We start from the raw sequence: 13,378 nt of genomic DNA on the forward strand, positions 1-13,378 counted from the left end.
TGCGGAACCAGCAGGTCAGAGCCATGAAGATGACACTTTGCAATTGTCCCCAGTAAAAAGCAGTTCTCATGAAAGTAAAAGGCACCAGAAACTCCATTTGCTAAAAATGAACCATAAAAGATTTTGATGAAATACTCAAAGCTTTGACATCATTTCATACCAAAGCAAGAAGCACAGACATAATTGTAAAGAATAAAAATCACCATAAATTAGCCTTAAAACATGTTATATTTCATTAAGAACAACTGTTTGCAATAAAATAAATATTGAACAAATTACATTTTTTCCCTGTTTGTCATTAAACAATACAATAGTGCTGTAGTAAAAACATTTCTCAATCCCAAATTCTTTAAATACCTCTTTGAATAGTGCAAGGATTTTCCGAACTCCGATTCTCAAGAGGTGCCAGAAAATCTCCTAGTAATTCAGATAAAGAAGCTCTCTCCAGATTTTCTAAAATCACAATGGTTGTCTTGCTTACAGGAGGATGTTTAACTGGGACCAGACAGGCTGAAATATAAAAAAACCATTAATGTCTACCTAGGAAAATTGACTTTTATTTATGTATGCAGCTTTTACTGCTACCAATGCAACAAAGGATTTTTTAAAATTATTTTTTGCCTTTTAATTTGTTCACTGAAACAGACTGTATAATATGTTCAAAACTGGAAGCATGAAATTAAACAACAGAAAGAATATTGTACTGTACAATAAGAAAGAAAATAGAAACCTATTATTTAAAGAAATTCCTGAAATGGCTGTAATGGGATCTTCATAGATAGGAAGGATTTCAGCACACTGAAAATAAATACAACAGAAGAGATAGCAAAGACCTCTGAAAATATTTCTTTAATTTGCTGTAATACATCTTAAACTTTTAACAAGCACTCTTTATACAATGTAGTGATAAAAGGAATCAGAATATTCCATGTTTTTAAGAAACTTAATAATTCTATGAAATTGCCTATTTCTTTGCTAGTACCTTCTGTTTAAAACCTACTTCAGTATCTTTAAGAATCACCCAAATAATCAAAGCTACTTGGAGACACAAACAGTAGGCACCTGAACCTAACAGGCATTAAAATTATATATATCCTTTTTTCACATTGCAGATATTTTCCTTTATTATTCCTGATGTTAATATCTTATTGTCTAAAAAAGATACAGCCTTTGCAAGTGTTCCTGTAACACTAAATCCCAGATGAATGTTTCTGTAATAAAAATATTAAACAAAACACTTGCCTTGAGTATATTGTGCTTTTCATTGTTTCTGAACTTTTTGAAGGTAGTACTAAAGATGGTCATTAAGGAGAATGATGAGTAAAAGGGCAAAACTTATAGCAATGTACTGTAGCTGATGATTGCTATTTATTTGCAGTTTCCTGAATATTACTGCCCTGTTTTATTAAGAGGATATAGCTGGGTAGCAGGGAGGACAGGTACCTCCTCTGTGTCTGATGGAACCATTTAGAGAGAGGAGGAGAGTGCTCTCCTAGGAGAGGAGATGTTGCAAAACAATGGAGCAAGAAGCAGACAGAAAATTGAGACACTCAACCAGCAGGACAGAGCTGAAATGCAAGCACAGACTACTAAGAAGAGAGTGTTGCTGACATGGAGCAAAGGCGGCAAAAGAAGAAGCTTTCTTAAAAGACAGTGGCTAGCAAACAAATCTCCTGGTTTCTGCTGGGACAGAGTTAACTTCACAGGGGCTAGTGTGAGGCTGGATTTGTGCTGATAACACGCTGATGTTTATAGTTGTTGCCAGGACAGTCAAGGACTTTTCAACATCCCATGCTTTGCCAGTGTCTGCAGATGCACAAGAAGCTAGGAGGGAGCATATCTCACAATTACTGGCTTAGAATTCATCCTTAGGTTTAGGATTGAGGCCTACATAGGCCATTGGTATATTCCATATCATGCACGTCACGGGCAATATATTATGAGGGGCTATCTGGAAGCTCGTTATCTCTCGCACGCTCTCCCTCAGGCTCTTCTCCTTTCCAGGATTGTGGTTTCAGGACTCTCCCCGCTCTGGGATTGTAGCTATTCACATCGATTAAGAGAAAACTTTTGTTTCAACAGAAATTCAACTTTTCCTATAGTAATGGGTCAGAATACACACACACACTAACAGTTCCCTGTCCTCGTGACAAAATTTTGCTCAAGAGCCACACATAAGTATCTAGTAAACATGCATGTACCAAAAGCAAGTGGTCTGACTTTTTAAGAACTCTTTCACTGCTCCTTTTATTCCCATAAAGGTAATAATTATAGCTTCTCTTCTCATGTACTTTTTTTAAAAAAACCTTAGAACAGCTACACTAAGGCAACAATAGACCTTAATTTCTGATTCAGTAGACCTGAAACATAGCAATCAACTTTTAAAGGCTCACAAACAAAGGGAAAAAGGAATGAGGCAGAAAAAATTATTAAGAACTATTAATTTTACTTAAATGGCACAAACTTTTGACTAAGCTCGCTATTGGACTGTCACACTTAGTTTCACCTCAGTTTAGACTCTTATTATTCCCCAAGCACCTGGAAAAGTATGGGTTCTGTTAAAACATGCCACCCACCATGCAAAATGTTTTAAAGTATTTCTTTGCTTTGTACCATTAAAAATTGTCCTACAAATTACCAAAATCAGTCCTGCTGGAAGTAACCTTACCACTACTGATGAACAGTTCTGCAAGCTGCTCCTTGGAGAAACCAGCATCCACTTCAACTTTAATGATTTCACAGGTGGATCCTGCAGCCACTTGCTTTTGCTGTGTTGAAAATTTACAGATTTAGTGAAATAGCGCAAACTCTACCTTACAAACTATTTTATTTCATATGTTTATGTTAATACCTTCATGCAGGCCGCTATCTGATACGCTATGTAGTCTTGTAGACTTCCTTCTGGACCATGGAAAATGACATTACGGTATTGTTCAACCTACAGACAGACAATAAATTATTCTTGAAAGTTCACAGACTGGGTTTTTTTGTTTTGGGTTTTTTGTTGTTGTTGTTGTTGTTTTGTTTTTTACCTAAACAGGACAATCAGCACCTAACACACAAAATTCTTTGTTTTGCACTACTGGAGCTGATAATCCGTACTGTATTAGTTTCAAAATAGGCAATATTTGCATACAACATCTTTCAAATACATTGATAAATTTATATCCTAATTTGTAAAGCTACATGAAAAGATATCTTGTCATTATAAAAATCACTAAAACTTAAAAAATTCATGTAGGAAGTATGAATTTAGGAGTGACAAATATTTTATTGATTTTGAATTAAACCAGATAAACCAGAATGATTTTAAAATCATCAAAGAGTAGTTTAAGTCACTGCTAACTTAAGGGCTTAGACTAATAACTTTATTTCCATGTTATCATATAGAAGAATAAAAATTATTTCACGTATCTTAACTGTAAAATTATGTCTAAAAAGCCAGTAAGGGAATACACGCACATCATTGTGCAATACTGTTGAATACAGCAAAAACCTATGGCACATAACTGTTCTTCTAATAACGTAAAACACTATCCAAAGACACAGCAGAAATGATGCAGATTTTAAACTAATTCTGATTTGATTAGCAATCTTAAAACAAATGATCTGTAAAAGTTAATTCATATTATCCAATTATCCTCACATTTTGAGGCAATAAATAAATTCTAAGAGTTTCAGGAGATAGATACATAAGGTAATAATAAAATTCAAATCTCTAATAATTGTTTACATGAATGTTATTCTAATTTACTTTCCCCTCAAAAAGTGGAATGAAATAACTTTGGAAAGAAATAAGATATCACAGAACTTCTAATAGATTTTCTTAAGCAGTTCAGTTAATCACACAGCAGCTATTTAAAGAAGAGAGTTAATGCCCTCACATGACTAAAGTTATTGGGGTAAGATTTAGGGGGTATTTTATTTTAAAGTAACAACTTTCATCCCATTTCATTTTTTAGAAGTCTTGACATTCTTTCACAGAGTAGATAATTTTTTTTTAGTCAACACTATTACAGAAATATTTTCATGTATAAATAGCATGCACAGAGAAGCTAGCTTAGTAATTACCAGGCGGAGGTAATTTTGAAGTGTCTGAAGATGGATCATAGATGCATAAGTCACACTATTTAGGCAGCCTTCTTGAGGTCCTTTAAAAAGAGATACACAAATAACTTTTCTAAATCCCTCATGTTTATAAGCACGTATGATGGATACATATGCTTTTCATGCAGTATTCTACAGAGATCTCCTAAAATTACAGGCTATTCAAATTCAAATGGTGAAGAAATGAAATGCATTTATCTAGCAACATAGATGCACAGGTATGCATGACATAAGTAAAATGGATACCACCGTGTCACTGAAAAAGGCAGTAGGACTTTCATGTGCCAACATATTTTTCTAAATGTTGTAGACCCTTTCAAATCTAGTTAAACAACTAATTGGATATAATATTTCTGAGGACCAAGCAACATGGAAGAACAAAACTAGTTGCAAATTATTCTCAAATTATGTATTTCATATGGAGTGTCTTAACATTCAAAACTGAAAATTATGAATTGAAAATTACCAAACAAAAACACTGTGATATGCTCAGCTCTGTTCTTCTTCAAAAAGTCCCATGGCGGTTGGGAAAAAATCTGACCTGTTGACCATGAAATGTTTCCTGTTAAAAAGAAAAAATAAAAGAGAAATTCCCTGAATCCATATAAAGTGTTCTATCTTCAAGCATATTCAGTTGCTTACAAAGATTGTGTGCATACACTGACAAATTTGACAAACAAACCAGTCCCATGTACAAAATCATGACTTAGGATACCAATGTCTTCTGGCAATTAAGACACAAGTTTAATAGCTAGCCTGTCTTTACATGTAAAATGAAGTAAAATAAGATAATTTGCACAGTCTAATGTGAGTAGGGGTTTTTGGGGTGGTGGAGGTAAGGGTATTTAAGATGAAGCACATGAATTTTCAGTATCTTATGCAACTGTTACTGCTACCACATTTTGGACAATTTCTCATCATTTTAAATATACTTCTGTTTTACCTTGACAAGTAAAGCTACATAAAACAGGAGTAGTTCTGATCTAGCTATGTCCATGATTTACAGTCTGGATTTACTGTACATTCTGGATGTACTGCAAAGATGTGGTGTGGGCTTTGCTTTGACTTGTTTTGTTTCACCTGTAATACAGATCCCTCCTCTGGAGTACTACAGTGAGTAAGGGACTAATTAACATAGGACCTCATGGTCCCCAAGATGATGTCAAAGTCCTTAATGAATTGCACCATACACACAAGCTAGAAGTAAAGAATGCTTTCATGTCAGCAGTGTACAAAGTTTCATAGCTAGTATTGGTCTTAGTCTAAGCTTTAAAAGATCCATAAATATAAATATATTTTTATCTTACAAGATTTCACAAATTAAAGAAAACCCCCATTTTTTGCTTTCCTTACTACACCAATATCAATACCTAGTTTGACAGATAATATACTGCTTGCACTGAGGCCAATGTTGGATTCTGCAGCAGGATTAAATGACAGGTCTTCTAGGCTCCTCCATCCATCAGAAGCGACTGCTTGGAAATGGTTTGTCACTGCCTGACTCACTGCTTTTGAAAAATCATCCCATGATGTCTGTTTGCGGATATTTAAAGCACATATTGTATTTTCTGTATCAAATTCCTCTGTACCACAATGGGCTGGTTCAATGCCACTGACTGAAATCCTTACAGGTACATTAAGAGCATCTGTTGAAACACAGAAAACCAAGAATGAGAAAAACTACAAAACTCAATTTAAAAAATCCTATTAATAAAGACCAATAACATCTAATATTGCAAAGGAAAGCTGCAAAACAACTTGTGCTACAGAAAAGCCAATATTAAAGCCACAACAAAATGAGAGCAGCGACGAAGAACAAATATCACAGTATCTATCTTTTTTTTTTACATTACAAAAAAATCAGTATTATTATGGTTAAATAACAGAAAGCAAGACAAAACTTACTTAATCTTTTATTTCCTCTTTACAGACTATTTTTTTATAAATTAAGACAGATAGTAGGTGGTATCTTAACATTTCAGTTTACTGTGGTTGTGCACATTTTTATTATCAATGCAGAAAGGAATTTTCTGGCACTAGTGCACAAGTGGAAAACAGTTACCTGAGCCAAACATCTTTTAAATAAAAAGATGAGAACTAAGACAGAAAATTCACTAGGAAGTGTATTTTTTATTTGCTATAGACTACATTGACAAAATATTTTAAAAATAAAGTAGAAATTTTACATGCACATTCTAGAAACTAAATTAATTTAATGAAATTATTTTAAATCTTCCTCTTTGAAAAACAGAATACAATTCAGCAGAAGCAGCAGCAGTCTATATGGATCATTTAGATGACTGAAAGTGAAAATGAAAATATCTTCTAACTTTAATGTCAAAACAATACCTCTCAAAAATTATCCCTGAAATATGTGCAAACACAAAAAAAAAATATCATCTTATTATGAAATCTTGCAACATGATCTTAGTTTTGGTTTTGAGCTCAGAAGCTAAATCTTCAGCTGACACAAACCAATGAAGCTTTTCTGATGCCAGAAAAGCTCTGATTTAAACTCACTAGCCTACCACAGACAAAAGATTACTCAAAGACGTCCTTCAGATGTGGGTTTGCGAAAAATGCATCAAAGGTTTGCCCTTCTGATGGCTGGACCTCAGGGAAATGAGCAATGACTAAGAAACACAGAGGGTTCTCTATAAGGGAGCAGGACAGTGTATGCCTCAATTTCAGTGCATGTGACCTCCACAGCATAGCTAGTGATCCTGGCCCCTGGTCTTTCAGCTTTGTCAGAGCACATCCTCCTGTCCTACATGCATGTAATTCCTTACAGTGGAAACCCTACTGGATTGTGAGGAAGGTAGAAGATGGTACACACACAGCGTACCCAAATGCAGTCTTGGCTTGTTGGGGCGTATGCACAGATGAAGGAGTGGTGTTTCAAGCTTCCATAGATCAATATCGTGGGGGTAAAAAAAGCTAATTATGATTGCACTGATGTTAACTACAGGCTTAACAAATGAAAGAGAAGAGAAATGGAATTCAAAGATTCTGACCTCATAAAAGCTGTTGGACTCATGATAAGCCTGACCAGAGAAACAAGGTACCAGGACTGATGAAAATAAAAAAAGCATCAATTTAGCTGGCTACAGAGTCAGCCATCAGAAATTGGCTTCAGTCCAATAAACAAATAGACTACAGAGGAATTTCTAATAGAAAGTGAGTTTTGTTCCCCTTTGCAACTACAGTAAAATGGTATGAACCTAGATATTATAATAGCTGAAGAGGAAACTCAGAGGCAGCATCCAGAAAGCTTCCCTAATTTGTTGATAATCAGTAAACCTGACTACCCACATCTATATATCCTATAACACAAACACAAGAAAAAAATAATAAATACAAAGCATAAAAATCTACAGACAGTACTTCTGACTATACAGAGAAACAGAAAATACAGAACTTGTGAGTGGATGGACTAAATTCTAACTCAAGAAATACACAGGTCAGCCTTCTCTACTGCATTTTGAGAAAAAGTACAGAGAAGGAAGAAGGTGACAGGTTCCAACAGAACAACAATCTTCTGACAAAAGTTACTGATGTTGGAAAAAATAAGATGTTTGATGTTGTCTCTAAGACTTTTTTGGAAGAATAAAACAAATCATTCCCTCAACGATAAACAAGTGACCAATAAAATTATGTTCTAAAAAGAGATTCAGATATGACTAAACGATTGTCTTAGCCTGAAGAAATTTGACAGCTAGCCACCACTAAGTGGCTAATTTTTCTGCAAGGATTTGAAGAAAAGATAAGGAAAGGATAATATCTTTGGAAAAAGTAGTTGCTAGTATTAAATTCAGAAATTTTAAGAGAATATGGATGTTTGCATATGTACAATATCTACCGTCTTTTCAAACGGTTTAAAAACAAAGACATAAATGATTTAATAACCTTCAACAAAGTTTTATCATATGTTTTTGCAAAATTTGGAGAATACAAACTTGCTAGGTTAAGAAAACCTAATTTTGTGGTGCCAAAAAAGTGACAACTACCCTTTTAATATTTCTCATTTTGTCTCACAAGCTCCTTACTAAAAACATTTTTATATAGTGTTGATAGCATCTACTTACTTAAGTTTTCTAGGAGATGTTTGCAATCATCAGTAGCAACATCATGCACTGTTCGATTACATTTATCTTTTCTCTCAGCCTCTAGTCCACCATGGCTACAAAGGATTTCTAGACAGTTCTGCAAAGGTAAGAACTGTATTATTTACTTGTCCATTTGCTGCACTGAAGAGTTCTACCAACATCCAGTTAGACTCCTCTTTGAAATTCTCACACATGCATTTGCAAAGATAGTCAGCTATGGAGTTTTTATATATGAGTGCTCAAATGATGTACCTCATAGAGTTGAAAACCAGGAGTAAAAATATTTTATAGCGGACTTGAAAGACTCAAACAAAGATTTTGAAAAAACAGAACATATGCAGCCAGACTTCTACAGTCTCCAAGCATCAAGTACTGATCAGTTGAATTGAAAAATTCTTAACATCTGGGACACTAGTTCAGGTATTCAAATAAGGAAACAAGCCCAGCTGTGCATCCTGTTTTGAACATCTTGGCCTCAACATTCAAGCAACACTAAAAAGGCAATTCTAAAGCTTAATACAGACTAATTAATGAATCTATTCAGATAGCAATCCATAAAACCAGTTTTCTTTGCAATTCACCAAATATGAGTTTCCATCATGCCTGACATCTGAGCGGTACACAGCAAGAGAAAAGCAATCATTTTAAAATCACCTTGCAAGCCTCCTCTTTGGCAGATAAACCTGAATTTCTGCAGGCATAGTAACAATGTAGTGAAATAAAAATGCATTTCTACTGAAGTCAGAGCACAACCATTTTGTGGAGGCCAACAACATGATTTCTTAAAACTCAAAGACAAAAAATAAAAAGTCATATGCTCAACAAAAGCAAAAATTTGTTACAGTTCATTAGAAACGAGCTACTGTCAGACAAATATGTATTGGTACAGTCATACTGTACCATGAAAAAAATATTAATTATATAGATCCTCCCAAACTAGTGGGGGAAAAAAAGCCCTCACAAAACTACATTCAAATGTTGATTGATCAGCAATCAGAAGACTTATTAAGTCCTGATTTCTAATGGTGACCCATTAATCAACATTACAGGTGGCCTTCATGAAAACATTGTCATCTTCAGACATGCCTTTCAAGGACAGACATCCAGATTAAAAAAAAGACACCATCAGAAATGATAGTAGTTAGTATTGTATTGATAACCTCTGAGGTTAATCATAGTAGAAAAACCAAACCTTGAAAACACAGAGAAGTATTTCAATTCAGAACATTGGCATGTTGCAGGTTTGGCTACAGTAGTGGTTTATAGAGGTTCCCACAGAAAGACTTTTGTCAGTACATCTGATACTCTGACACCTTTCATAAACACAACAGTCATTCAAGCTATATTCCCCTGAGATGAAATTTTAGTTCCAGCACTTCTAAGAACTTTTAAAAAATCAATTAATAAAATAATAATAGAATAAAATTAAGCAGAAAAAAAAGCACATATTTTCTTGTCACGTTAGTAAGCTAACTCTGTCTCTCAAATGGGTGCAATGAATAACAAACACAGCAGAAGGCAGAGGACTGAACCATGAGGCTGAAAGTGGGAAGTAAAGAGGAAGACAGAAGTTGGAGACAACAAAGAAATTAAGCTTATTTCCTTAGTAAAGTGAGTTTTCTTGTCTCTGTTGCCAATGAAACAGCAGCTAAGATGCCCTAGCATGAATCATCTGTAAAGAACGTCGTCTACCAATCTCGAAAGTGTGCAAGTGCCAACACCGTTTATATGCAACAATCACGTAGCGTCATGAATGATATGCAGTGCAGATAAAGGATTAGAAAATTAAGTCCAAGTGTTAACAGTATTTGAAGATGGCTATTAAGCTTTCTTTAGCTTCTTAATATCCCAAACATCTTGATTCAATAAATGCATTTAATCTAATACAATGAATTAAAGCCTCTGCAACATCAAAACCAGGAATCTGATTGTCAACTATATATTGCCTTCATCACCTTAAAGAATACCCTCAGCGGGGATCTTATTAAACAGTAGACTTGGAATGTGCTCAGAAACTTAAAACCTTGAGTTATTAATGAAAGGTACATGTGAAGACTTCCAGTGTCAGAGCCTCCAGAGAGAACATATAGACAAAGCCTCTTTTAGATAGTAAATAAAACCTAGCTTCAAAGTTCTGTAAGATTACGTTACTGCAGAAAGAAGCAACATATTTCACACTATTTAGGTATTTGCAGACTATAAAAACTACCTTAAACTCCATCTAAATTGAGATGAGTGGAAACTGAAATAAGAGTCTGTACCTGCCTCACAGACACTGTTGATGGAACACTACCTCTGTTTGTCATGCAAAATGCTGAGTGAACAGTGGTTGGTTCCTAAAAAACACATAATTTAATAAACTGAATATAAAATCTGTGCCTATTTTGAATTTATCATAGTAAATTTATCAGGGAAAAAACTGAATCAGGGAAAATATTGAATTAGGCATGTAATCACAGACTGATTCTCAAAGCCTTTGACTATATTTTCCTAAAATTCACTCTCTTCTGTGTTTATTACCCTCTATTTTCTCCCTGGGCAAAAGTTTCACAGTAAAATCTGACTGGAGGCTCTCATTAAAAAAAACCTTTTAACAGTCAGTGTTAGAAGTCTTTTAATGTCAAATCCTTCAAGAAATACTCATCTTCCAGAAATCTTTCTCCATATCATCAGTTATCCCAACCCCCAAAAAACTTACTCATTGCCTGCTAAAAAGGCTGTCCAAAATAACAAAATAAACAATGTATTACTGCACAAATACGATTCTCAAATTTCTTTTCCTTCCCTCCCTCCCATAGGAAAAATTGTTCATAATTAAATCATCCCTAGCTGTAATTGGAATCTATGTCCATCTAATATCTATATTAAGTACATGATACCCAATGAACTGGCATTTAGGATGGATTCACCTCACCTTAACTTTAAAAATCTGAAACTCAAGTAATCATGTTTTCTCTTTTTACTACTGTCCCAAAAGAAGTAGGCATTTAAATATGACAGCACACTCCATTTGACACCTAGTTTCTGGAGTAAATTGTCCATTGGAAGTATCTCTCTGTCTCTGTTAAATCAAGTGTGACAATAAACCAGACAACAAACAGATTTGACCTCTAAGTTTTAGTTCTTCAAAGATTAAAAAGAAGGATTTATCTTGCCTAAATTCTGTCAGGTTACTGTAACTTGTTCACGTAGACTGACCTTAAAGCCTTTTGATGCTGCTATGTGGGCAGCAGTCCAACCCTCTTTGTCAGCATGGTTGATGAGATCTGCAGAAATAACAGGCTTTACTCTACTGCTGTAGTTGTCTTCTCTCTTCCCCAAATCAAAGTAATCTGAATTGGGCTCTTCATCAGTCAAAAGGTTCCCATTGTTTGGCTCTCCGTAGTACATAAGGAGCTTGAGACTGTCAACATTACCAGAATCCACTGCTGCGTGAATTGGTGACCAGCCATCCTTAAAAAAACAAACAAACAAAACAAAAGCAAAAAGCACACTCTCACCAAACACATAGAAAAATGTTCGCAGGACTTATATCAGCAATGAATCTGAATGGAAGGCTCTGTTTGGAAATAAAAAGATAAGCAAGAATTACATAATAATCCTTTGGGAAAACAGAGTTGTTTGTATGTGTTTGGGGTAGAAGAAAGCAAGGGAAGAAAATATATCAGAAAGAAAATTTTACAGCTTTCTCCAAGGGTAGTCTAACATATAGAGACTTCAAAATTTTTAGAACAGTCTAAGTGATACAGGACTTACATGCTGTTAATAGACTGTTTCCTCGTCATGTATCAAACTAACATGATTCTAATGATCAATACTTTGTTTCATGTTGCATTAATCAGTTTATCAGTCAGATATTTTCATGCTTTTGACATCATAACTTTCTCTCATTTCAAGTCAAATATATTTACTTTCCAAATTTAAAATATATGAATCAAAAAAATTCAGTGTAATAAAGGAGCAGAATATACTGTCAAGCTAATACTCTCTGTGCTGTGTTTCTAGACAGCCTGCACCACACAATTATTGTCATGCTTACATCAAAGTCTCCTGCACATACAATTTTTTTTGCCATATTTTCCCATTTGTGATATATGAGACCTTACAACACTGGCTGGCAAATTTTCAGGTGGGGGTCCCCTCAAGAACAACAAGAAAGCACCCTAATATAAAAGGTGGAAGAAAAATCCCTATTTCCACTTCTCCACCTTAAAAATAAGTCAAAACACAAAAGTTCTGTTTGGCAAATTCAGTGCTGAATAAAAGTCTGCAGCAAACTGCAGGTGGAATCTGAAATATGTAAAATGATAGAGAACTTGCACAATTTAGGAGATTTTAGACAATACACAGCTTAAAAAAACCACTAGAGAGTATGATGAAAAGAACAAAATATTGATTTCAAATTACATGGTTTATTCCAGCTTTAAAGAAATATTTAAATAAATATTTTAACGTAAATACTTCCTAGCTGTTGTAGTTATTCAGTACTATAAAAGGTACTTTAACTTTACAAACTGTTTAACTTACACTGGTTTTTACAGTTCGATCTGCTCCACCTTCCAACAATAGCTTAATACAATCATTATTTCCATTTTTACAGGCCAGGTACAAAGGTGTCTGTCCTCTTTCAGCAGCATGGTTAATATCAGCCTGATACATAATTAATAATTCTGCACACCTACAGCAAATGATAAAGTAGTAAAATTATTATATTTGATATCCAAAACCTCTTTATAACTTACAGCATTTACATATTTTTTTAATAAAGTACTGATTTTATAGATACAGATGTACCTGTGATTTTATCCATCATGTACACATGACTAAAAGGTAGAATTTTATATATAGGCAGAAAGACAGGGAATCAGGTTACTTTAAACCTGTAAATCTTAAACTACTGTAGCTGCATTTAAAAACTGTGAATGTAAAACTTTTAATTTCACAAAGCTAATAAAAACTTGGTGACAGTTGCTTAAGAAAAACTTTCAGTTGAGCAAAAAAGTAACATTTCTTTTCTGACTACTGATATTTAAAATAGTTTTAAAAAGAAAATGCAAAAAAAAAAGAAGGACTAGGACTAGCTTTAGATACCAACAAAAGGGACACTCGCCTAGGAAAGTAAACTGGTGGGGACAGCAAAACAGCTATGGCACCACCTACCATTC

At 34.4% G+C, this 13,378-nt stretch overlaps 1 protein-coding gene across 1 annotated transcript in view; it reads right to left on the minus strand.

Annotated features, from left to right (window-relative positions):
* CTTNBP2 (cortactin binding protein 2) overlaps positions 1 to 13,378 on the minus strand; it is a 75,634-nt gene that overhangs the window by 19,104 nt on the left and 43,152 nt on the right. Inside the window, 10 exon segments of the mRNA XM_010087677.1 lie at positions 1 to 100; positions 358 to 510; positions 2,669 to 2,768; positions 2,852 to 2,938; positions 4,072 to 4,151; positions 4,574 to 4,669; positions 5,478 to 5,753; positions 8,193 to 8,310; positions 11,412 to 11,666; positions 12,741 to 12,891. The exon segment at positions 1 to 100 is cut by the window's left edge and continues 16 nt beyond it. Coding sequence (XP_010085979.1) covers positions 1 to 100; positions 358 to 510; positions 2,669 to 2,768; positions 2,852 to 2,938; positions 4,072 to 4,151; positions 4,574 to 4,669; positions 5,478 to 5,753; positions 8,193 to 8,310; positions 11,412 to 11,666; positions 12,741 to 12,891 — 1,416 coding nt within the window.

Source organism: Pterocles gutturalis, unplaced genomic scaffold (genome assembly GCF_000699245.1).
Source record: "Pterocles gutturalis isolate BGI_N339 unplaced genomic scaffold, ASM69924v1 scaffold23236, whole genome shotgun sequence".
Classification (NCBI taxonomy): Eukaryota; Metazoa; Chordata; class Aves; order Pterocliformes; family Pteroclidae; genus Pterocles; species Pterocles gutturalis.